This window comes from Musa acuminata, chromosome BXJ2-8 (genome assembly GCF_036884655.1).
Source record: "Musa acuminata AAA Group cultivar baxijiao chromosome BXJ2-8, Cavendish_Baxijiao_AAA, whole genome shotgun sequence".
Lineage (NCBI taxonomy): Eukaryota > Viridiplantae > Streptophyta > Magnoliopsida > Zingiberales > Musaceae > Musa > Musa acuminata.
In genome coordinates, this window is record NC_088345.1 from 8,194,351 (window position 1) to 8,220,662 (window position 26,312).

Genomic DNA, 26,312 nt, shown 5'->3' on the forward strand with positions numbered 1-26,312 from the left:
ATAACCGTTTCTAATTATGTTTTGCATATACCACCGTAGAAAAGAGTGAGAAAAAGCATCTGTTCCTAATTATGTTACTGCCATTTATAAAAATATAAATGTTATAAATTCTCACTCTATATGTTGATATAAAATTATATTTATGGATTCTTCTCATATTACATTGATGGAAATTTGATCATTTTTTCTTACAATTGAATGTTAGAAATATAAATCTTATTATCGATCCAACTGTGATATGTGAACGGAAAAAAAAATATAGATCAAAGCATTATGTTTAAGTTCAAATCAACTGTGTTTCAACCCTGTCCGATTGAACTTATCTTAACGTCTATCATAAGAAATCTCACGGCCGTTGACTCCATCATCGGATAAATTGGTTGCGTGCATCGAACAGATTGTTGTTATCCAATCACAACAAACATTCCCGTTGACTTTGGGTGTTTAAAATGTCCTCTCTAGCGGCTGTGGTCAACACGTTCGAATCGAGCCCACGGGGGCCCAAATAATGGTCGATCCGACCCGGAATCCTCTCGGATTCGGGTTGGCACTGGCGCTGAGTCGTTCCCTGGTTCGTATGATAGGTCGTTACACGTGTGCCCCATAGCTTCTGTTTCCCATCGAGGTCGTTTTTGTAGTCTACTCGGTGAATTACTTACCCACTCGCTAGCCTCTCAAGTGCGGCTAACAACAACGGGTCCCTTCCGGGTCCACGCATCGTCTCGAATGATAGGGAAGGTGATAGTGATGGGTAGGACTGGTGTTAGTCGACAGAGGTTCCCTACCAAGCCCGAACCCCGGCCGCCCCTCTCGTAAACCCTCGTTGTCCAAAAGTGGCCTCCATGTATTAAACCGCCTCATTGGCTTCCAAATTGGTGAGCAAACCCTCGCCATCGCCCGGAAATGGGATCGAGATCGAGCGAGGGGAATTCTCAGGAGGAAGCAGGGCCGCATACGGAGCTCTACGCCCGCCTCAACGTCTCGCCGTCGGCGTCCGCCGAGGAGATCCGCAAGGCCTTCCTTAATTTGTCGGGAGTAGCTCACCCCGATAAGCACCTCGACCCCGAGGTCTCAATCTCATCACGAAAACGATTATATTTATTTTCGTGGTTGTTTTAATGTTTAATTTCTCGGCAAGACGGTGATTCTCTCCTCTCACGTTCAATTCGCGAAGATGCATGAGCATAAAGATATCTTGATTGGATTTCTTGTACATTTTGATGATATTGGACAGTTAAGAAGAATTAGAGAGGGTTTGATTTCAAAATGATGATAGTTTGGCCGAATGGCTACTTGAGTAGGCCAAGTATTTGCTAGCGAACGACATGGGAGGTGTTGAGGTTCTTGATTACAGAAGAATAATTGTTGTTAATACTTGGTTTCTGTATTAAAATAAACACACATGTTGTGAAGGAAGAAAGTCAAAGATAATTAGTGTAAAATGAAGCTTAAAAAGGAATAGGATCTCTTCTATTCTTTCCTGGTCGACATGATTTATACTTGATATCTTTATTTAGCATGTTTTTCGAGGACATCAATCGATGTAATTATGGCTTTGAATTGCTCTGAGCTTGTAAGTCCGGTTTTATGCTTCGATAATGCATTTATTAAGTTTCTGGTTCTAATAATTGGATGTGAAAGAGTTTCTGGTTGTATTCTTCACTTAAAATTGTGGTGACAAGGTGCATCACATCTTCTGTATCTCTTTTATGGATCATGATTAATGTCATGCTTATCTTAGGCTGTAAGGAGAATGGATTTTCCCAATTAACAAAGTGTATCATGCCTGAATATACCAGAGTTCACTGCTTTAGAGGAATTGGATCTGGGCAAAAACAAGGAATTTTATATGTAGGCTGTGTAACGAAACCGTAGTTGGCATTTGAGATCTTATTCAATGAGAGAGAAATAAGAATCTTTTGAGCTAAGCCAGTTGCAGAATTCTGTAGGGTTCTTCAGAGTTCAAAATCATGTTGGTACTTGCTCTAGCTGAAGCTCATCAAATTAGCAGGTTAACAAATTTTAGATCTAAGTAAAATCGTGTATGTAGCTTTGACTAATCTTTTTCATGCCAATCCCAAGTTTATATAAAGGAGGGTGTCATGCTAGGCACCAGAAAGCCAGCAGAATTCTTAATTCTTGACTATTTTCACAATGCGTAACTCTTAGAACAAACTAGATGATCCTTATCATGTGATTGTTCAAAGAGATGGACAGAATTGGTGATCTAAGAAGCACGGACGCAGACATGACATGACATGGACACTGCAACACGTCATTTTTTAGAAAAATTAGGACATCGATATGGCAAGGACCCATGTATTTTTTAATATATATGTATATATAATATTCGATTAACATGAGTTTTATAGTATTTATGCTTAAATTTTATAAACTCAATAATGTGAACAAATGAATAAAAAAATCATCATACAAGTTGAAAAAATTAAAATCATCAAATAATATTTAACAATATGCAAATATAAGTAATATATGTTTCGTTGCAACGATCTCCAAATTTCTTTTCTTGCGAAACATATGGCTTTCACATGAGGGCCACACAAGCACAGCACCGCATGGGAGTGTCCGATAGGTGTGCCCATCATGTCCACCAAAATTACGTGTTCATGCTTCTCAGTTGGTGATCACTCAGAAGCATCCTCACCACTCTGGTGTCTAAATATGGCACAGAACAAACAAGGATTATGGAATTATTCAAATGAAGTAAAAAAAATTAGTTTGACATGATTGAATTAGACTAGCATTCTTCAATTTAGGAATATTTGTAGGAAAGGGTTTGGAATTATTTGATTTGATAATCAGGAGGAGAATTAACAGTCAGTGAAGACAAAACTGAGTGAATGAAAAATCTAAGGAATTTGATAATACTAGAAATAAAATCTGGTACCCGGGCAAAACAAACATCTGATTAAACATTATACGTGAAGGCTCTAAAGAAAACACGGTCAAAAGAGTTGGTGATTGTAAGTCTATAGTAGAATATATATTAAATATTTTAAGTGCTTGTCAAATAGTTGGGACTTTATGATTTTATTGTTGTTGTATGCTCCCAAGTTGGCCTCGATTGGTTCACACAAAAAAATTGCTTTGTACTAGGCATCAAATTGATTGTGATGCATATGCTGCAACCTGCGAAGTATACATGCGTTTTTTTGGTGCCATGGATCTGAATGCTTGATTTTGTTAGTATGATGTGATACTATCTTTGAGATGCACTGATTCAATTTAACTTCCTAGTTTTCGTTTTTCGTTAATTGAATTTAAGTTCCCTTTTTCAGTTGAAGGATGCTGCGACGGAAAATTTTCGCCAAATTGTTGAAGCATATGACGTCTTGAATAATGAAGAGAAAAGACAAATCTATGACATATATGGTATGGAAGGTCTGAAATCAGGCTTGGAACTTGGCCCACATCTTAATAAAGTAGAGGAATTGAAGGAACAATTGGAAAAATTAAAGCGTCATAAGGAGCAGGAAAAGGTCCTTGCCCATGGCCCAGCTTCTATGACACTTGTTGCAAAATTATCTTTACCTTCATATCTAGATGGCCATGGCATCATCAGACGGTACAACTTTCTCCTATTCTAATTATTGTGATCTTATTTTGTCTTTCTGTTCATTACAAGGAGCTTTCTGTTTTATAGTTGCAATTATTTTATCTATAATAGATTCTGTAATTGACAAAATAAAACAACTAGAGTGAATTATGATGATGTCTTTCTTTCATGTGTTGAGAAATCTGTTGATATTTCAGTTTGTACTTAAATTGTTGCAGATTTTAGTTCCATGCAGAAAGTTGCATGTTGAAGTTTATGTGCAGTTATGGACATATATGATACTCCTTAATAACATCAAATGCTAATAGTTATATAAAATTATTTATATTGACTGATTATCATATGTATTATAGCTTATGATATAAACCATTTATGCTTGAAAATCATCTCGTCCCTAGTAAATTTGTTAACAGTCTTGAAAGATATATGTAAATTAATATACCTTTCTGAATATCGTTAATCATTTAATACTGTTTTTGATTTTTTTTTGCCATGAAGAAGAATGATTTTGTTTTGTATTTTGATGTTGGTTTTTATTTAGAAAGCCATTGTATGTGCTTTACAGTTAAATCAATAATTTGGCAAAATTAGATACTTCTTGTAATCATAGAGTGTTGTGATGTTTGCATTACTTTGCAAGTACAATAAAATAGCAGACTGTGTATTTCTTTTTTTATCCCCATTACATGCATGTTTATGAAGCTCTTGTGAAAATTTAACAAACTATGTCATAACTTATAATATCATGTACCCAGTTGAAAAAGAGAGATAAGGTAAGTTCCACCATTTGAATACATCTTTGTGTTGTTCTAACTTTTGGGTAATGTTGACAACATCCAAGGTTTGTTGTATCGCCTGGACTGGTACATACGAGGTAGTCCACGTGCGGTGAGCTTAACTGCAAGTCTTTGGACCTCAACGAGATCCATTGGGGTGTCCTTGGAGGTGTAAAAAAGAGCTTGTCACTGTTAACTCCTCTTTTCACTCTAGAGACCAATCATCATCAACCTTCTCTCCGTTCACCTACCTTTCGCTTGCTTCCCTTATCTCAACCTTCTCCCTCTCACTCAAATCTCTTCCATGTTCACGTGTTTGTTGAAGAAGTCCAATTTATCATGGAGAACATTCAAATCAAAGATTGGAAGGCTAACATCTTCAAACTTAGGTGCTATTTCTTAGCTTAATGTCTTAATTTAGGGGCTTGATTTAAGATTCATGTTTGATTTATACCTAATATAGGGCTTGATCTGTAAACTATAAACTTGAACCACTTAATTATGCGAATATTGATAATATTAGGTGAGAAAAACCAATCTAATAGTGTTTTTTAAGGGTTTCAGACGGTTGAAATCCTTATAAAAGGGTACTGGACCAATGCCAATGTACCGCATGTTGGTACACACAGCATGTGCCGGAACAATACTAGTCTGGTCGGGGATCAGCACGGATCCGGTTCCAAAACATCAAGTCATGACAACATCTGCTGGGATATAAAATCATGCGTTTGTATATTCTTTACTGTGTCTCATGACCTCTTCAATCTTTCCTGCTACTTTAGAATTGTATTGTTCTCTCAGTCCAAGTACACTGCATTTGCAATAAGCCTCTCCTCTATTGCTAATTTTTTTCTGTAGCTATACGGTTTTCTTACTGCTAGCTTTCCTTTGATCATTCTTTTGCAAATTTACAGAATGCAAATGTATAGTGAGGTTCAATCGCACATGTCCAAGCGCAACATGATTTCTGTTAGTGGAAATTTTCTTGTTTCTGGTAACAGAGGAGATGGATATGCAAATGTTTTGTTGAGACACCAAGTATCCCCATTCGCTCACGTGGATTTCATGGCAACAGCCGGTCTCCGATCTCTCATTGGATTGCAGGCATCTTGGTAGTCCCTGACACTCTTCTCTGTATTTATGTTATGTCATCATGATTCCAGTTCGATATTACTTAGATTGTCTGCTTTTTTCACACTGTATTGGCACATAGAAGTTATGTTACAACATACTGGTTTGTTTGTTTTTCTTTTTCAGTCAACTTTCAAATCATTCAAAAGCAACTTCTGGATTGACAGTTTCTCTGGGAGATGGTTCAGTCAATCTTTCAAATACATGGACTCGCCAACTGTCAGAAACGAGTTTCGGAGATGTATGTCTGCAACAACATTATTCATTTGATTGTCTAACATCCATTTAATGGTGTCTTTATTATTTGGAGTTTTAGTTCAAGAATAGGCAATATAATTTCTGTGAAGTAAACTCATCTATGTCAATCATGGGAGATTGGCTTTTGGTTTTGTGACCTACAGATTTAACATGTTGATACTTCTGCTAATATGAACCATATTCCTACAAGTTCCATAGAACCTTTGTCAATTGCATATATGGCTTACATACCATGTAAGGCCATATTCTTTTAGTTCTTATAAGATTGCTACCTTCATCTTGGTTATATTTTGTGTTATCTTACATGCCTGCAAAGTGCAAACTATGATCTCATATAGTGTTTGGATCATGGTTTGCAGTACCGGTCCGACAGACTTTCGGTACACGGACCACATGTTAACGTTCCGACACTGTAGCAGTACCGTAGCACTGTAGAACTGCTACAGTGCTAGGCACGCCTGAATATACCGCTCGGTACACCTGGGTGTACCGAGCTGTCACGGACAAACTTCTAAACAAGGTGTTTGATGTAATGCTTATGTATGTCCGTGTCTTTTGGCATGTTCATGCCTTGTACAGAATGTAAAGGGGCGGCCGAAGGCTTAATAGTCCCATTTTAGTTGGGTTGGTGGCCTCTTTAGGCTTGTAAATAAAGGTTGTGTCATGTGGACACGCTCGAGAGCTTTTCGGTCTGTAATGGACCATTTTACCCTTTGTTGTGCCACTGTTCAGAGCTTGTAAAGTCTGTTTGTAATTTGCTTTGTCTATGAAGTGTTTTTCGGACATGTTTGCTTGTGGATCCCGTTTGAGGCGTTCTCTTTAACCCGTTCTCTCTTTTGTTGGTCCTAAGGGACAATGGGAGGCTTCGGGGAGGCTGACCTTTGCGGACGGACGCGCAAGGGTGCCGCACGACTTAGGCAAAACCAGCTAAGTGCGTGTCATATGGTATCAGAGCGGGACAAGCACTCATAGAAACACTTGACATGCAAACGTGGGGGACCTAGCGGGGCTGCGTTGAGGGCAGTCAGCACATGCGCGACCGTTTGAGGGAAAACGGGCATGGAGATGTAGGGAAAAGAGTCGCTCAGAGGAGCGGGCATCTGAGATTGGCATTCAGAGGAATGACCAACCCTTCGCGCAAGAGGCACCACGAGAACAGGCAAGCTTGGAAGAATCTGGAGCGCACAAAGGTTGGGATGGCTGAGTTTGAGCTACGGCTCAACGTTGACAACTTTACTTGATGGTGCTCAAGGCAAGCGAGGCGCTTGGCAAAAGGACGAGACCATGCAAAGTGGAATGAGTTGCTCAGCGACCGAAAGAGTTGTGCAAAGCTCACAGAGGTGAGGGGAATTGCTAACTCGAAGAATTCGGTACTCGTGCATGGGCTTGTATGCGGACGATGGATTGTTCGTGGCCATCCCAAGGCGACCGAGACTCGGCGCCATGGAGCATTGAAACTTTCTCTTCGGCATGCGAAGGATACGTCCGGAGGAGGCTGAAGTGTGCAACGAGTTCAGCATGTTGCTAGGCCTGGAGGGGTGCAGCGGTGGCTGTATTGACGTGGAGGCGCAATCTAGCAAGTGCGTTTGCAAGAGGCAGAACAATGCACAGTTTGTTCAGCAGATCGGAGTAGTCCAAGGGGATGGTGGTCTCCGAAACGAAGAGAGATGTTGCTCAAATGGGATAGTTATCCAGGAGGGATAAGTCCCGGCTCTCCAGAGGGAGAATCATGTGCGACGGACTGCACATGTTGAGGAGGAGTACCTCAACAAAACAACAACTCCACGAAGCTCGATGGACTGAGCAAGCGGCGAGGAGTCGTCGCATGATCTCGCTTGAGAGAATGCATTGGTGGATGCATTGCGAGATCAAGTGGGGGAGCGACCCAAAGCAACTTAAATGAAGGCACACTTGGAGTCGATGTGGAGATCGGACTCAAGGGAGGGCTGACCCGTGGAATGGTGGGCACGAGGGCCACCATCGACTCAATGCAAAAACGAGGAGCGGAGCAACTTGGGTGTAACTTGGTGAAGTACCCAAGCCGCATGAAGGGAGCTAGCAGAGAAGTTGGAACATGGAGCAGACGCACAGTGCTTTCCTTAGACAGAGGTCAAAGACATGAACTCTTGCAGAGGCAAGAGTAGGATCATGTTGTTCCATGGGTCCTTCATTCTGACGGAGCGGACTCATCTTGCATGGTGCCAAAGACGAAGGGAGCTTCTGGGCACATGCACCTTATCTCGGAGGAGCATTTGATGGAAGAACTAAGGCGACTCAATTTGCGGAGGCGAAGTTGGGTTCAGAAGGCCTTAGCACGGGGCAAGAGGACGCAGAGGCAGGTACTCTTGAAGAATATGCCATAGTGTTGCCATTCGAGTTGCTATGAAGGAAGCGGTGCGCAGCGGAGATTGTGCTGGTAGGGGCAGAGGCCCAGGATCCAGGCAATGGTGCACAATTTACAGCGAAGTCGGTGGACTTCGGGAGCTTCTAGGCGACGGACTGTCCTAGAGCGGTGCTTCATCTAGGTGTGACCCAAGAGTGGGTGGATGAAGGTCGATTGCCAAAGGAGCGAACAAAATCGAAGGTGGAGGAGACCCTGCGATGTATTGGCAGAGGCCACACATGGAGGGTTCACAATTCGAGTTTATTCCACAAGGATCAGAATGCAATGGAGATGTCACCAGGAGGCGACATGGTGCAGCGGATCGTGGTGGAATAGTTCGTGGCAATGCGACACACACGACACAGTCCCGGGAGGGACTAGATCATATGGAGGTATGATCGGGAGCTACTGGGAGCTCCGCTTTGGTGAACAACATGACGGCAAGAAGGGCTATGGATTCAAGGAGTGAAGGCCATGGTACCGCAGAGGCGGGTCTTCCGGGCGTGCACCGAATTTTGCATCGGATGAAAACCTTGGTCATCAGCATATGGGGGCTGGGTTCCACCAAGGGAAAAGTTCGAATGCAAGTACCAGTGAGTCCCATGAGAGGGACTTGATCATGCAGAGGTATGATCGAAGCAGCTGGAGAGTTGGACTGCTCCAGAGCTCATATTCGCTTAAGGGAGCCCGACAAGTCAGAGGACAAGGTCGAGTAAGCGAACGTTGCTACCAAGGAAGCTAAGGAGAACAGAATCGGTGCAAACCCTACAATGTGATGGCAGAGGCCATACATGGGAGTTGTAGTCTGTATTTCCATCGACCAAACAGACTGCTTGGAGAACACAGAGGTGTTGAAGCAGGAGGTCGAAAGGGGCGAGGAAGCGACGACAAGTCCAGAGGGACTTAGCTACCCAAAATCAAGCAATCAGTGAGAATGGAGGTGGACTCAGAGGAGTGTCACGAAGGCATATCTACTGATTGTGAAGAAAAGGGATGTAGATGCGAGGCGACGGATAGTAGGGCCATGGGCATGGCAGCGCCATGGTACCGCAGAGGCGGGACTTCCGTCAAAGTCATTGATCCCTTGCTCTCACGGAGGGAGAGCGCTTGGTCGTGAAAGGGGCCGAGGAGGTGGAGCATGCAGAGGCAATCTCCAAGTACCGAGACAAGGCTGAAGGGCAGAGGCCAAGAAACTTCGTAAGACCGGTGTCAACAAGTTTCTCATCAAGATAGCCATAAGTGAAGGACTTCGGGTCATGCAAGAGTGCACGACCAAGGAACGAAGCAGGCAGTACGTGGTGCTGTACCTTTGCTACTCAGTGGAGTAGGCAGCAGGGTTGATGGAGAAGACGGTACAATCCCAGAGGCGACCTCATCTATCAGAGAATTACTCCAAGTTGGGGTGAAAACTTCCTGCATTCCAGAAGTTCAATGGCATTGAGAAGGTGAATCACAGTAGCTAACTCAACGCAAGGAGTGCAAACACTTCAAGTGCTTCAGAAGTGTGAGCAAAGAGCAGGCGAAGGCCAGTAACCAGCTCGATGCAAGAAGTACAACCTCGAGGAGGCGGGCGAAGTCAAGTAACCTTTGCCTTCTCAACTCTTAAGAGAATGGGCGAAACCGAGTACCCCAGTTCTCTTATCTATCTAGCAGAGGAGCTCTGCACAAGTTCAAAAGACCCTTCGAAGATAATGGAAGACAATAGTTGTCAAATCCTCACCAACGGTGATCGGTGCTACTGAGAGTAGATTGTCCGCTTCATTTCCCAACGAAATGCCAATCGAAAGCGGAAGTGATGCGAACCTACTTGGATGTGACAACTAACTGAAAGAAGAGTCAATGAGCAGATTTTGTGGAGGAAGGACCCAAAACTTCAGAAGTTTGCGAGGCGATGCTCGTTAAAGCTCCAACAAGCATCCACCCAGTTCAAGCAGCATGTGGAAATTTTGAGAGACTGGCGCAGTAAGGATGGTCTTTTTCCTTCATTTGGGGGATCCGTAAGAATCAACAATGATCAACACAACTCAGCCAACCCCACACCAGAGTCAAGAGTCATTGGTGAGTTGAAGCAGCATGGCGGATCAAAGGTTCGACTACTCAGAAACAGCAGCGGAGAGCAGCTGGGAGCCAGGAGGCGCATTGCAGCTAAAGCAGAAGATTGAAGACTCAGCAAAGGCGAAGAGTTGCAGTGTTCACAAAGGCTTCGACGAGGACGTCGAAGGGATAAGTGGGGGAGAATGTCACGGACAAACTTCTAAACAAGGTGTTTGATGTAATGCTTATGTATGTCCGTGTCTTTTGGCATGTTCATGCCTTGTACAGAATGTAAAGGGGCGGCCGAAGGCTTAATAGTCCCATTTTAGTTGGGTTGGTGGCCTCTTTAGGCTTGTAAATAAAGGTTGTGTCATGTGGACACGCTCGAGAGCTTTTCGGTCTGTAATGGACCATTTTACCCTTTGTTGTGCCACTGTTCAGAGCTTGTAAAGTCTGTTTGTAATTTGCTTTGTCTATGAAGTGTTTTTCGGACATGTTTGCTTGTGGATCCCGTTTGAGGCGTTCTCTTTAACCCGTTCTCTCTTTTGTTGGTCCTAAGGGACAATGGGAGGCTTCGGGGAGGCTGACCTTTGCGGACGGACGCGCAAGGGTGCCGCACGACTTAGGCAAAACCAGCTAAGTGCGTGTCAGAGCGGTATACCGTACCGTACCGGTACCGAGCCCAGATCGAAACTCCGGTACGGTACGGTATTGCGAACCTTGGTTTGGATTCATCTCTTCGTCTAAACTAGTTAAGTTTTTAGTAGCAATTCTATAAGAACAACTCGTATCCTTTTCTGATGCTATGCTTGTAACTCATCTTTCTTCCACAGGGAACTAATATGTCTAGGTTATGTCTAACTGTTTTCTTACTAAATGATGGGAAAGTGATTAAAGGTCACCATCGTATTGCTACAGAATCCAAAACTCTACTAAGTTTACATCACTCAACCAGGACTTATCTATCAGACTATATTGGTACAATTGAATTTCCCTGTTTAGAATTTCTCCATTGGAGTACTATAAAGTATAAACAATGGTGAATCAAAATAAATAGCTATCAGCTAACGGTTCACTTAGGCAAGGGAATTTATATCATTTCTGTACCTTTAACCAACTGACGACGCACTTCTTGTTAACGATAAACCGTCTCAGTTATAAGCTTGCTTATACAACATGGTCACAAACTCAATAATCTTTAAAAGGATATTCTTGACATTTGGCTTCCCATATGACCAAGATAGAAATAATACTCTGATTCATATTCCTACCCCATTCTTCATGTGTTTGACACATTTAATAAAGACATGGTGTGTCAGCGGATTTGTGCTTACCAACTCAAAACTATGGAGAAAAGAGGGTTGGTGGTACACACTTGAGACAACATGGGCCTCTATGCCAATATGTGTTGTTTGGCATGGTTTAGCATGATTGGCATGTGCAATATTTAAAATGTAGCTCTCTATGACGGCATTGTTTCTTTCATTCATCTGTTTAGTCTATAAGTGAAAACTTATTAAGAATAGTACCAAATATCTAATGATGTTGAACAATCTCGCATATAAATTTGAGTAAAATAATATAGTAATTTTTTAAAGAATACTTCATACATTCTTGATAACCAAGTGTGCAACTTTAGTAGAGTTAGGTAGAACGCATGAACCCAAGGATTATCATGTTGAGCGATGAGTCGAATGCAGTGCACCAGAAGGCTAATCAAATGTGATATGCCAAACTGTGCAAGAGCACGTGATATATGCTTAGGCCAGTTTATTGCCTATGCAGCTCAGCTTACATTGGTAATCACACGTGCTATGCTGACTTGTGCTAGAGACCCTAACATATAGTTAGGCCAACTATGGCTTGTGACAGGTGTAACATCTTGATTAGTTCCATATCAGAAGTGGATAAGATTAAGATTAACTTATAAGGGTCTGATGTGTACATTACTATCAACTTAACCTAAGTATTTTGACCAGTGGCTTAGGTAAAACAAAGTTGATGAGTCAATTAGCCTATCAGGCCCATGTCAGCTTAAAGGTGTGTTGATCATGGAATTATGCCTTGCCAGGAAGGTTTTGGTGTTATTTCATGCTGCAAAAGAGAAATCCTTGCCTAAACCTATATACTACAACAAAGAAAGGCCTTAGCTCACCTTTTGTAGAGTTAAAATGAAGTTGTGCTATTACTGCTTCTAAAATTATGTTTGCCACTCCATATTCTGTTTCCATCATTATGGAAGTTCTAGTGCCCACACAAGAAATCATTATGGAAGTTACCTCCATGTTCATAAGTTTTGGCCATTGTGAATGTAGAATCAAAATTATTTTACAATTTTCTCACTTAGAATATTAAGATATAGTGTATGAACTTTAAACACCAGGCCTTATTTTTTGACATAAATATTCATCATAAATTAGTTTCATTTTTGGAGGGGTTTTCTATTCGATCCTTCTCATCCAAAAATCAAATGCTTTTTTGTGCTTTATGTTGCAATAGTTAGTCATCTAGATGTCATACTGACTTGCTCCAAAAGATAGATAGGGGCAACTTGGGAGGTCAGCAAGTATCAGTCGACCATCTCTTTGTGAGGCAAATCATTCAGTTCTCTTACATGATTCCTGGTGGCATAAAGCCACATTACCGAACACATTGCTTTTGAATATTGTCTCTCTAGATGAAGAGGCTTTCAGCATTTGTTGTGTACTTTTTGGCTAATACTTTGGGTTCTTCAATCAATTTAGAGGACTAGTTAGTAACTGCTTGTCAATAGCATCAGGTTGCTCCAAGTTGACAAGATAATGTAAGATTCTTGTGTTGCCCTTATCAGTTGTGCATATTTCATCATTGGTAGACTAAGATGCCTAAGGTTTTCTGCAAACAGTTCTATAAATGAATTGATTGTTTTCATTTTTGTATGTGGATTTTGGATTGTGCAATCTATTTGTTTTTCAGATACAACTTGTTTTGGGAACAGAATCAGCCATTACTGCTGGATGGAAAAAGAAAGAGGAAAAAACTTCTGCGGCAGGAGAAGTAAAGGTGCATTATCCTTATTCAGATATCCTTGTATCTGTTCTCATGGTTCTGTTAGGATGTAGTGCCTTAACTTTTTAAAACTTAAATTATTATAATTTTTTTTAGCTCAGTGCTTTCTTCATTTAGGCCTTCATTCTTACTTTTGATGATAAACTAGTTTTGAAAAACTGTGGTATGTCTATAAATTTTAATGGAGTGACTCTTTAACCTAAACTTTCAAACCTTCAAAACCATGTAGGATATGATTATCTAGAAATTCAGTGCAGAAGTATTTAGAGTGAGGATGAATCAAAGGGAAGATCTTATTAAAAATTAGTAATGAAGCATCCATGACCTGCAAGAAAAGCCCTTGTTTTTTTGACTCTGGACCTTGTCAAGATGACAAATTGATCTGTTAATATGGTCAAAGATAAGCATGATAGCCTAAGGATAAGAATTCTTCAGATAACTATAGTTTGTAATGTTGTTGGAGCTGGTTGGTCTGAATTGCTCATATACAATCATATTTGAGGCTCACCATTGGATAAGAATTTCATGAAGGTGCTGGAAATTGATCCTGTCTAATGTAGCCCATTTTTTTGATTAATGTAAAACAAATACAAAGAGCTCCTGAGACATTGGTACTCAAAATGTGTTACAAAACAGATGGGAAAGTTTAGGTCGAAAGAAAAGCAATGCCCTGGGTCTTCACATGATTAGTTAGCCAAATAGCTGCACTGCTGGCTTCTCTCAAGAAAGTCTCACCTTTCAAGTGAAGCTTAGAAATAAAGTATAAATAATCAGCAATACTCAGACAAATCCTCCAAGTGGTTACTACTTGGATTTTGAGAATGTGAATCGGCAACTGGGAGTAACTTTCCAGTTAGAGATTTTCTATATGTTGATGGGAATCACTCCAAATAATCAGCAATACTCAGACAAATCCTCCAAGTGGTTACTACTTGGATTTTGAGAATGTGAATCGGCAACTGGGAGTAACTTTCCAGTTAAGAGATTTGCTATATGTTGATGGGAATCACTCCAATCTATCACGAAGTGCTATAGACTCAGAAATCAGAATATCATAATCATGACATATTTTAGGTGTACTTGAGTTCAATCCAACCTCTTACAAAGCATCGTAGCCTCAGCAATCAGATTGTCATCAAAATTTTCAGGCATACTGCCTGCAACCAAGGGACAGTTGTTAGCATCTATTATAGTGAAACCTGTCCCAGCAAGCCTTTTTCGTCCAATAGAACTTCCATTTGCACCATCTGAGGGGAGGGAACTTTGAGGATGTCATATCATTGAGTTATTATTCTTTCATTCTTTGTTCTTTTTGGAGCTATAATTACTTAAGTTTTTGAAGGGACTCTCTTTGGCTTAATTTGAGCAGTTTAAATTTTCTGCAGTTTGGTACAGGTTATTTTGGGGCATCAGCCCATTATACTCATCGTTTTTCTGAAAATTCTCATTGCCGAATTGCCGGTAACATTGGAAGGTATATTTTGACACAGTCTGTTAAATACGTGACTATTTCTTGTTCCCTTTTTATTAGAAATTAAATAGATTCATAATATTTGAAATAGCACTGGGTAAATAAACATTTTATCGATGCAGTTCCATATATATTTTAATAATTCAATAATTGGGTAATCTTTCATAAGGTTGATTCAGCCTAACTATGTGGGATGGACACATACGGTACATCATACATGTGGTGCATATCAGTTCTAGTTTGCAATACTGCCTGGTATGGTTAGGTACTGGCAGCATTCATCCTAACTATCAGATGATCAAATAATTTTGAAAACTCTGGTATGTGTATAAATTTTAATAGAGTTGCTGTTTAACATTAATTTTGAAACCTTAAAAAGGATGTAGGTTATGATTGTCTAACTGTCCAGTATAGAAGTATAAGGATTAATCAAAATGGAAGAAGCATCCAAGACTTGCAAGAAAAACCCTTGTTTCTTGGACTATGGTTTTTGTCAAGGACTCAAGATGATATAAATTGATCTGTTAACATGGCCAAAGATAAGCTTGATAACTGAAGGATAATAATTCATCAACTGTACCATGTGGTAATACTGGAGTTGGTTGGTTTGAATTGCTCATATACAATCATATTTGGGGGTCACTATTGGATAACAATTTCGTGAAGGTGTTGGAAATTGATCATGTCTAATGTGGTCCACTTTTCAAAATTAATATAAAACAAGTGCGAGCAGCATTTACCAGTCTGAAGTAAGATAAGTAAATTGATTTGTGAAAGCATCATTCAGAATTTGTGGCCTCCTTTTCCCTTCTGAGACTTTCATGGAGTTATTTATGTAGCACCTCGTCATAATAGATCTTGCTCATATTCTGAATAGATATGATCATGAACAACTATATGCTCCTAATGAGCAAGATCTCATCAAAGTTGATATGATCATGAACAACTATATGCTCCTAATGAGCAAGCTCTCATCAAAGTCCGTTTCCATATCTTAATATTGGTGACCACTAGTGATGCCATTTAGTTTTGGTCTCTGTAGCTGTAGAGCTATCACCACATTGGAGAACTTTGATAATCCTCTTGAATGTTGGTTTGCTAAGTAGGATATTATTACCACTACCAAACACACAAAAAATTAAGTATTGCATTGAGTGGATCCATAAAATGAATCCCATGTACTAACAGATTCGAAAAATGTTATTACCATGATCATAGAGATAGAAAAATTTAAACTTATGTCATAATTTATTTGATTGTATGTTCATCATGTTCTATGTCATATCACTTCTTCATATAAAAAACTGTGGGTCTACTTATATTTTATATATTACTCTTTTGTGACTCTATAAGACTATAACCATCATAAAAGCAATGGAATATTTTTGTTGGTTGTGAATATTACTCTCAGGTCACATTTTTAGTTCTACAGTTAACTGAGTTTGACTTTGCAACAGTGCTCTTTATTTAGAAATTGGTGGTGGAAGAAGAATATCTGATTCCAGTTTTGTGCGATTAGTCTATAACATAGGAATTGAGGTGATCGTCCTTTATGCACCAACTTGCTTCTATTCTAATTTTTTTCTGGATTTTGTTGTTTCTTTTGCTACATACAAGTAGTCATTAGCATGACATGCAAAGATGGCTTTATCATGCCTTGCAAACATATGTTTCATTCTTCATGGGTTGTGTGTCAAAACATAGAACCTACTGTATTCCCTATTTTTCTTGCTGAAATCATTTGCATTCCAATATATTCAACTATGTAGTGCAGCCATGTGGTGTAGAGGCTACTTGATTATTTTGTCAAACTGAGAACACAGTTCATGATTTATCGTGCATATTGGATTTTCATCTCTTTTTATACTAATTGTCCCACAACTTTTTGGTCATTTACCTTGTAACAACAAACTTTGCTTGAAAAAGTTACCTGTGGTTGGGTTCTTGTTCTACCATTTCATTGTTCAATTTTATTTGCAAAACTGGTTGTGCTTCAGATGATGAGATATGACTATTAATGGGCATAAACTGAATAGGAAACAAATAATAGAAAGTAGAAGGAAAAACAATGACAAGAGTAGAGATGGTACTTGAATCCCAAAACATGAACACAAACTGGATCCTACTTGGACTTGGCTTGGGGCTGACGTTTCATGGTTGTGTATGGGTCTGACATTAAACCTTTTTGTAATTCTAGGTCTAGGTTTGGGTCCAAGAAGGAGAACTGCACTTGAACCCTCCTTGAACACAGCTGTTGTACTAATTTTTAATGTAAATATGCTGCACTGTAATTTGCAATCATTTCTGCAGTAGAAAGAGAATTCGACGAAGGGGCCGACGAGGCACTTGTCTTGCAAGATTAGGGTTTTCAGGTTTGTGCAATTGAGAGAGGACTGGATGGGTCTGATATTGAGTTATGGCCTCACAAGTTTTGAGCTGACCCACGTTTCTACCGGTGAAAGCCTGTTGAGGTTGATGGCTTATAGAACAAGATGTATTTCTCTATCCATAGTGGAGCATTGATTGTTGAACCAATCTTGTGGTCTGTAGGAAGGAGATCATAACATAAATCACCCTAGGCTATGAAGGTGGTTGTCTTGCTTCTGCAACATATGATTTTGATTTTTTATCATGTTACTATGTTAGGTGATATGGTGGATGTTATGGAGGGTGGAGAATGAGTGCAGAGCTTAGGTGAGAGAGAAGGCATAGAATAGAATGAAGGTAGCTGTCAGCTAGAGTGACAGCTTAGATGGCATAATGTTATTGTGTGTACTGTGTACTAATTATAACAATCAATGTTTCTCAGTAGTAAACAGAGACAATGATGCAGGTGCAAAATTTTCTATGTAACTTTATCTGATGTGGTGCTGTCACGTGGTTCCACACCTGTTTTATATCTGACACAGACAAGGCCTGAACTGACATGACAATCATAGTATCCAGGTGTAATTTGCTACACTTGACCAGTTGACCCCCAACTGTGCACAAATCCAGGTTAAGTGGTTTTCAGAACCAACGTGATATGATCCAACCTAATACTATCTCTAGACAAAAGGCAAATGAGAATGTCCATTCAAAAGATCAAAAAATTGTTTTACTTCCTCTCATGATGAGCGCAAGATTATTTGGTCCTTGCCATAGGCACCTTGTCCTTGTTGTAGTCCATCTCCTATTGGCTTTAGGATCTTACTGGTTTTCAATTGAGACTGTGTCCTCCAACATTTGTTCTGCTGCAGTCAATCAAAGTAGGAGCCGATTGCTGAAGTGTTGATCTTTGATGAGCCCACACAGGGACTTGGCAGCTGGCATACCCTTCTAGTATCCATCGATAGCTGCTGTTTAGGTCCAAACCAAGGTTTGCAATACCATCTGATGTCCGATATGGTTCGATGTAGGTGGTATTTATGGTCCGACAACCTGGCGGTACCTGGAGTAGGTAAACCTAGTGATGTGCTTGGCACATGGTGGTACACAGTCCCTATACCTTATAGTTTCTTTTTTTTTTTGGTTTTTCCAGGAATTTTCTTTTTAAGCTGTTATATATAGTCTGAGCCCTGATTGATACACTACTAGTCCACCGAATTACAAACCTTTGTCCAAACAACCTCTAATGGTTGTTGATGATGTCTTGGCTAGGGTTGGTACACTCAGGTCCAAATCTTTGCCATCCCCTCCCAGCCAATATTGTGAAATAAAAAGTAATATGTTAAAGAGAAAAACAAGGCAAAGTAGAAGGCATGGAAGGAAAATAAGGAAGTAGAAGGAAAGAGAAATTAAGAGAAGAGGAAGAACATTTAGAAGAAACTAGGGAACAATCATAGATTTTGACAACAAAGATAATAGTGTACTTAGCTGCCAGAGGTAGCTGCAAGTTGCCCCCATAAATCTTATGATTATGTAAAGATCTTCAACTGGTTGTAAAAGTTCATAATGTAGTTTTAATCCAAAGTCCTACTTGCATTTAGATTGTTTGGGTTTTCCATTCCATCCAACAATCTTTATTCTATCTGAAGTCTCACCACAATAATTGTCCAGTTCTGGTAATCCAAGGACTGAGTATGACACACTGCATCAAAGAAGTATGTCACTGATGACAACAATATCATACTATTGTTTTTATTCAGAATTATGATTGGAAAAAAAAAAGGATGCAAAGATAAGTTAACGCTATATTTTAATTTGTTGCTTATGTCATAGAGAACTTGCATTTCTGCAATTCTAGTTTTTTTTCTGCCTGGTTCCTTCTGAAAATTGGTTTACACTCAAGAACAATATAATTTTTAACTCTTAAGAACAAGGTAAGGTGTAGGTTCCAATATTCAACAGAAATATGCTAATATGATTGTACATTTGTACCAATCATGTGTTTAGATGAATGCATTAACGTTGGTTTTTAGGTCATTCAGCATCATGTACCTGGTTAAATTTGTTTGTCATGCTATGAATTTTATGCATATCATTTGCAAATTGAATTTCTTTATTAATTTTTCTTAAAATAATGATTGGACTACAGGGAATTCTGTGGAGATTTGAGTTACACAGAGGGAGCCAGAAGCTGTTGATTCCAGTAAGTCTGGCCTTAACTGTGATACATACATCTAAGTTTGAAATGTGGTTTATGTTAAATATGCTTGTAAATCAAAGAAACTGACAATATTATGTCCTTGAGAAAAAGCTAGTGATATGTTGTCTGTTAGAGTGACATGTTATCTGTGCAAATTATTGGATTTACATGTCAACTTGATTTTTCTCAAGGTTATCTGTTCATTTTGTGTTCTTCTTTTTAACTCTGCAAAATGAATCTTTGTCGAGCTTTGGTAAATACAGAATTAAGTTGTTTCTATATGATATAAGGGTCTAGATACTAATGATTATCTTTTAGTTTTCTATTGCTCTTGTCTAATCAATATATAAAAATTCTCTCTTGTTGGTACATGCAGGTTTTGCTTTCCCGTGATCTAGATCCAATAGTTGCAACTGGGGCATTTATGGTTCCTTCATCACTTTATTTTCTTCTAAAGGTGGGAGTTGTTGGTTGCAATATATTAACTTTTCTCTTGTTAATATTGCTATTTTATCACTCAGAATTTTTTTTTCCATCAATAAAGTGCTCTCAAATTCATTTTCCAAAGATTTTTGAGCTCTCTATTATTTTTTGTGTCTAGGGTTGAATAAAATGAGTATTTGCTAATGGTTTTATGCTAAAACTTTGAGTTTAGAATCTGCAATTTATGCAATGATTGTAATTCTTTTCCTGAATATTGTGCAGAAATTTGTTTTGAAACCTTACTACCTTAGACGGCAGAAGCAAAAGGCACTTGAGAAAAAGGAGGTGTCACTAAATCAGGTTAGGATATCTAACAGTTTACGAACTGATCTTTGGTTCCATTCTTGGTTTTTGCTTAAAATTCCAACGAGTCTTCTTGTGATATGCACACTAGAGAACGATATGTTAGTGAAGTAAATTTCTGTAAGTCCTATATTTGCCGGCTTTCATGCATGTAGTGTATAAAACCTGTCCATTCCCCTTGCAAGTGCAATTGAATATCACAATATTGAGTGGCAGTGTGGCACTATTAGTTGTTAATGTGGTTAATACATTCATGCATTGGAGATGGATTAGCATCTCTTTGGCTCCTATCTGGAAAGAGACTAAACTGATATGGCAAGGGTAACAATGACTTCTAGTACACTACATAGAGTAGTTTGTTATGGTATAATTGTGATAATGTAAAATATTAGAAGATCAGTACATAAAAAGCTTGAAAAAAAGGTTTTAATATCGGAGAATGTTGTGGTCGATCAGTGTAGCTTCTGCAAATCTGAAGTTATGGTGGGGATTATCCTATCAGCGTTTTGGGACTGGTTAAACTGATGAAACAGTAAGCTACCATCAAATGTGTTCAAATAAGACTAACAAGCCAGGGATTCATCGAATGTTACTTACAGTTGCTAGATGACCTTAATACTTCTCCAATAAGATTAAGGTTTAATAATAACCAATGTATTAAAAAGTAGCATACCAGTCGGTACAAGCTGGTATCTACCTGTCCGACCACGAATATGTTCATTGACTAACTTGTACTGTTTATGACTGCCTCTTTTGCCTCTTCTTTCTCCTCCCCATCGTGTCTTCATTGTTGCCACCTCCTCCAGCTTCTTCTTCTTTTCCTCCTCTCTGCCTCCTCCTCCTCCACCTCCCCTTCCTCTACTCCACCTCCTCTCCTCCTTCACCTCCTCTTCTTCTATCCTCCTCTCATGTTCGGGCAGGTTCGACCCTTGCCGGGTGCTAGTATATTGGTTTGTAATAAAACCATACTGATCTAACCTTGATCCAACAATGCAATACCCCTTTTTGGGACTTAAGAATGTAATAGCACTCCGATTAATAATACATCCTTAAATATATTTAACAAAAGGCACAGTGCAGAAGGCTCCAGTTAAGAGCATTTTAATTCATAAAATGTTTTGAAATATCCTCCATGGCATCTTATCTTGCCTGAAATTACATGGCAAAAAGCTTCCTGCTTTTAGCCAAGATGCTCCATCATCAGACAGATTCTAAAGCCTATCACATCGATGATTATTTGTTGACAAGTATTTCCTTGGTGACTATCATTATCTGCAATGATTGTCAATTGGTTTTTTTTTTTTGGAAATGCATTTTGCTGCATGTAGTATCCCCAGCTCAGTTAGAATTTCAACTATGGGAGGTGTTTAAACTTACTGAATAATTATTTCAGAGATTGAGGTAGCCAATCATGGTGTTAAAAGAACTTGCCAATGTGAATACTAGGTTAAAAATAACAATGTTTGTCACATTCATTAAAAAAGGGTGGCCCAACTCTTGCCAATGTGAGATCTTCGTAGGTTCAATGTAGGTGACTTTGCCCTTACAAGCAAAGGTTGTTTCCATCGATAATATAAAGTATCCAATTTTTTACATGTATAATATAACCAAATATTTCAAATTGTCACTAGTCAAAGCTATGCACAAACAAGACCAAAGCTTAGTGAGGTGATGAAAATAGGTGCTACAGCTTTTAAAAAGGTGTACAAGCCATATATCCAGGTAGAAGACAGCAAGATTGTTAAAAGGTTTAAATTTAAAGATGGGACTTTAGTTCAACTTCATATCTTAAAAAGACTTTGTAAAGACTTAGAACTAATCATATACACAAGACACAATTGAACTGGAGTAGTTGAAATGGAGGAGCAATTTAGTTACGAGATATATATTGCAAGGCAAGAGATCTAGTTGAGAGGCTGAACGTCCACGAAATTCTGATGAACTACATTTGATGTCCAAGATTGATAAATCTGATGAACTCCCTGCACTTCTTGGATTAAAATTAAAATTAAAATTAAATTCATGATTGATAAAATATAATTTCTAATCCAAACAAGATATCATATTTTCTCTCCGAGGAAAAACAAGAAATGTAATTTTATTTAACAAATCAAACAAATAAGCTTATTGAAATAAAATAAATAGGGAAGAAACCTACTTGATTCCTTAAGATGATACCACTTCCACTCTTTACCTTCCTTGCAATCCCGATCGATGTGAAAAAGAAGAGGGGTTTGTTGGCTTATGAAGAGATGGATAGCTATTCTAAAACTATTTCTCAGAGACCTTTGGAATATATGATGTAATATAGGGTTACAAACTTACAATGTTTATACTTATTAATATTAGTTTGCGAATGTCAAGTACATTTTCATTGGTTGATGAGGGGTTACCCCCCAACTCAAATTATTCAAATGATTCTGCTAAAAATTTTCCAACTCAATAATATCAACGAGATTATAGCTTGTTCCTACACCATGGGTTTTTGTTGTGTAGGTTCTGTATTACATGGGATTCCTGTATGGCAACCTTTTTTTTTTGTATACAACATGCTAAGGTTGTGCAATAATAACAAAAGAATGCTAACCTAGTGCGTATATGGTTTGTTTAGTTGATGATGCTGTGCAAGAATGGAGTCAAATCTCAATGAAGGATCTTGTAGACAAGGATTATCATCTATACAGAAAATACAGTAGTGAAGCTTCTTTATAAGTGAAGATAGGATATTTGATTAGCCTTGACTCGAAGGGTTATGTATAGTAACTTCTTAATTATGTTATGCTTATTCATTTATTTATCCTTTCTCTTCATGCACTTTGGATAGTGAAAGGTTTGAAGCATGGATAGTTAAATTTTTTAATATTGGAATAATTAACAGTGAAAAATTTCTCTTTTCCCATGTATGTGAGATTGTGAGTCATGTCTGTCCATTAATTCCTCATGTTCAGGGCTCATCAATGTGACATTAGTTCGCAGCCAGGTCCACCAACTTACTCTTGTCTTCTCTGATTTGCTCTCTGTCTTGTGCTCAAAATTTAGAACAACTCTTATTTGTTCTCTAAAATATTAGTTGTTTATGCACTTGTTGGTCTCTTCATGTGGCTTCATTCCCTGTCAAGAGTATCTTAACTCAGAGAAGTCCTGGTATTGAGTCTCTGACCTGTTCCTCCTTCCAATAGAAGTCATGCTTTGTCTTTGAATTGACTAGTTCCACCAAGTTACAATCAGCTTCCTTTTGGTCGGGGTGCTAGATTTCTAGGTGACATCTTTCTAGTTCAGACTTCATTTTACCTTTTATGATGGGAGTTAAGATTTTGAACTTTGTAATTTTATCTTTATCAAACCCCTTATTGGTGACGAGTGTTCTTTCGCTTTTCCACTTCTTTGGCTTGTCAAGTAAGTTAGTGTCTTGCTTTTTGACTCAGAAACATGCTAATCTTGGGCTAGTTTTCACCATGAGCTACAAAAGCTCTTCTATAGGCTTCTCTGATAACATATCTTTCTAATTCTGTAGTAAAATAAAGGATTTCTAGGATTCAATTACGATAAATTCTGAGTTCCTTCTAGAATTTCTCTCTCAAAACTTTCAGCATTTTTTACTTGCCTTTAAGAATTATATTCGTATGCAACAATCTACATCTTGAGCTGTGATCTGGCCAGCACAAAAGTAGAGATAAACATATGGTCGCTAGCTAGCTTTTCAAACACTGAAACTATAGGATCCGCTGGTTCTTTAGAGGGTATGACATTACCAGTATATTTAAGCCAAAAGTAATATGTAAAAGTACCTTATCTTTGCATATACTGCTTCTCTAAGGTATTAAATGAACAGTACTGTATTTAAGCCAAAACTACTATTCCCCTTGTCATTATTGAAAGTGGTATACCATGTAATGTGACAGTAGCTAGACCCAGTTTGTTATGTTCATGAGGCCATTTATCATTTATTAATTATAATATGACATTATAATTCTTTCAACTATTAGTCACTGCTGAATCAATGTGTTAAGAATAATTTGCTTAGTAAAATATTTTATATTAAGATGTCTTCTTTGCAGAAGGATCGATTAGTTGGTTATAACATAGTTTCTATAAAACATGCACTTCCATATCACACTTTGACTGATGAAATACCAATAATGAATTTTGCTAACATGAAGATTCGAAAAGCAAGGGATGCGGCTAAGAAAGCGCAGAAGTTGCTACAAAATGTTTCCAACAGGAAGAAAAATAAAGAAGTGGAAAAAGATGGGCTGGTTATTACAAAAGCGATATATGGAAATCTTAGAGCAGCCAGAGGAACAGAAGAACATCTTGAGGTGGATGATGATGTAGCTTCACTGATTTTAGATGTTACATTACCACTAAACTTCTTGGTGACCAACTCTCGGCTTGAGGTATGTTATGAATATCTCTTGTAATTTGCTATTGTAGGTTGAGCTCATTTAACATGTTTTACCCTTGTTATAAACCAACAGGTCCAACTTTAGCACAAAACATGAATGAATACTTGATGTGCAGCTAAGCAATATTTATTGAATGACATTGGCATTCAGACTTAGGTTGTTACAGGAGAGTTTATGTTGGCAGAGGATTAGGAAATAAATAGTCCAGTTCCTTTTAGAAGATATTTTTTACTCTTTGGTTTTTGATGAAATGACAAGGTACACTAGCTTGAGTCAGTGAAGTAATTGTTTGAAAATATACTTGGAGGAAACAGTGTGATATTGCTTGGCATAGAGTATGGAATGGATTGGTAAATGTAGACTAAACCTTACAGCCACCTGCTAAGAAGGTTAAGATTACACTGATGGTACCATCAAGCGTGTATATCAGAAGTTTAACCAAGATGTGTGGTTTTTTTTGCCTTGACAGCAAATTGTTGAGTTATCTCATAATATGATTGGCATGCTGTTCTTCTGTGACTAGTTTTTATATAAGACAGCTAATCCAGCTGCATTGGAATGCAGAACACCTCCATCAATTATTAGCTTTTAGGCAGCATCAGATTTTTTTTTTACTTCATAGGTTGTTACCAAGGTATCCATGTTCATCATAGCCTAAACAGATGATGGTGGGGGTTTCCTGATAATTTAGGTGAGTATTGTGGGATTAAATGTAATTTAAAGTTATATTGATGTTGACTTAAATGCCATTTATCTATTCCTGCTTTATTTTTTCAATAATTTCAACTGGTTCAGACTTCAAGTTATGGAATTGGACAATGATTTTTTTTTCCTTTTATCCGGATGCATCTTCATTTTTACCTTTAATAAAGACCACAATTTTTTTTTTTCCAATCTTGATGCAGCTTCATAAAGGAATAAAGAAGTCTGGCATAATGGGGTTTTGTGATCCCTGTCCTGGAGAGCCGTCACAATTACTAGTGGAATACACATTCAAGGGCAAGAACTACAAGGTTTTGGTTTTGTTGTATTTGGTTATTCATATTGGGATTATACTTTTATATTAATCTTGTTGTTTTCCATTGGGTAGGTAGTGGTTGATGACTATGACTTGTTGCGAATCCCAAATGAGACACACAGAATCTGAGGCCTCATTGTTGTTGGTGTTTGGGACATCAAACAATTTTGCATGAATTGAAAGTGGGTGAAATAAAAGCCGCCCTCATGCTGCTTTCCCATACTTTTCAGTGTATCATGGCCTCTATTTAGCTTAGATTGTAGGATAACTGAAAAGCATGTTGAATTGTATCGTCCATGTGAATATTGACTGTTGTTGGTCTTGAAGATTTCATGTCAGTGCAGGCAGAGTTCAAGTTCATATAGGCCAAAGGCATAATAACTACTGTGATTTCTAAACTATTCATTCCTTCCTGTATCATCACATATGATGTATGAGTTGTTCCTGTATTTTTCTGGGATTTCATTTTTAGAGGTATGCAACAAAAAAAAAGATCAAGCATCTGTCAGTATATGTTGTCCATCTTGCACAACCTTAATCATCAAAAGTAGCCGAAGGAAGGTTGTTGTTTGTTTGTCTCGTGTGTGTGTGTGTGTGTGTTTGATGGCAGTAGACGAACTCTGCAACATGTTTTCACATTATCAGAAGGAATTAGATTCCGTGAATTCTCATATTCATTAGTGTCATTTTACTGCAAAGAATGATTTCGAGTTATAAATAATAATTTAATTGGTGAAAAATGAAACAAACAGCCGGACCAGAAATTATTATTATTTCTTTGGCATGATTAAGAGGCTAAATAACACTTACACAAATGTACATTAAAATAATTTAATTCATGTAGTTAATACACTCAA

General features: G+C 38.5%; 1 protein-coding gene across 1 annotated transcript; it reads left to right on the plus strand.

Moving 5' to 3' along the window:
- The first annotated feature begins 847 nt into the window (after nt 1–847).
- Nucleotides 848–25,966, plus strand: LOC103993284 (chaperone protein dnaJ 13). Its single transcript, XM_009413293.2, has 13 exons — nt 848–1,068; nt 3,300–3,586; nt 5,268–5,465; nt 5,611–5,725; nt 13,115–13,201; nt 14,593–14,681; nt 16,136–16,217; nt 19,195–19,248; nt 19,622–19,702; nt 19,951–20,028; nt 24,192–24,428; nt 25,343–25,450; nt 25,528–25,966. Exons 1-13 carry the CDS (start codon nt 904–906, stop codon nt 25,582–25,584), a joined length of 1,638 nt encoding a protein of 545 aa, XP_009411568.2. The 5' UTR covers nt 848–903; the 3' UTR covers nt 25,585–25,966.
- Nucleotides 25,967–26,312: the final 346 nt, after the last annotated feature.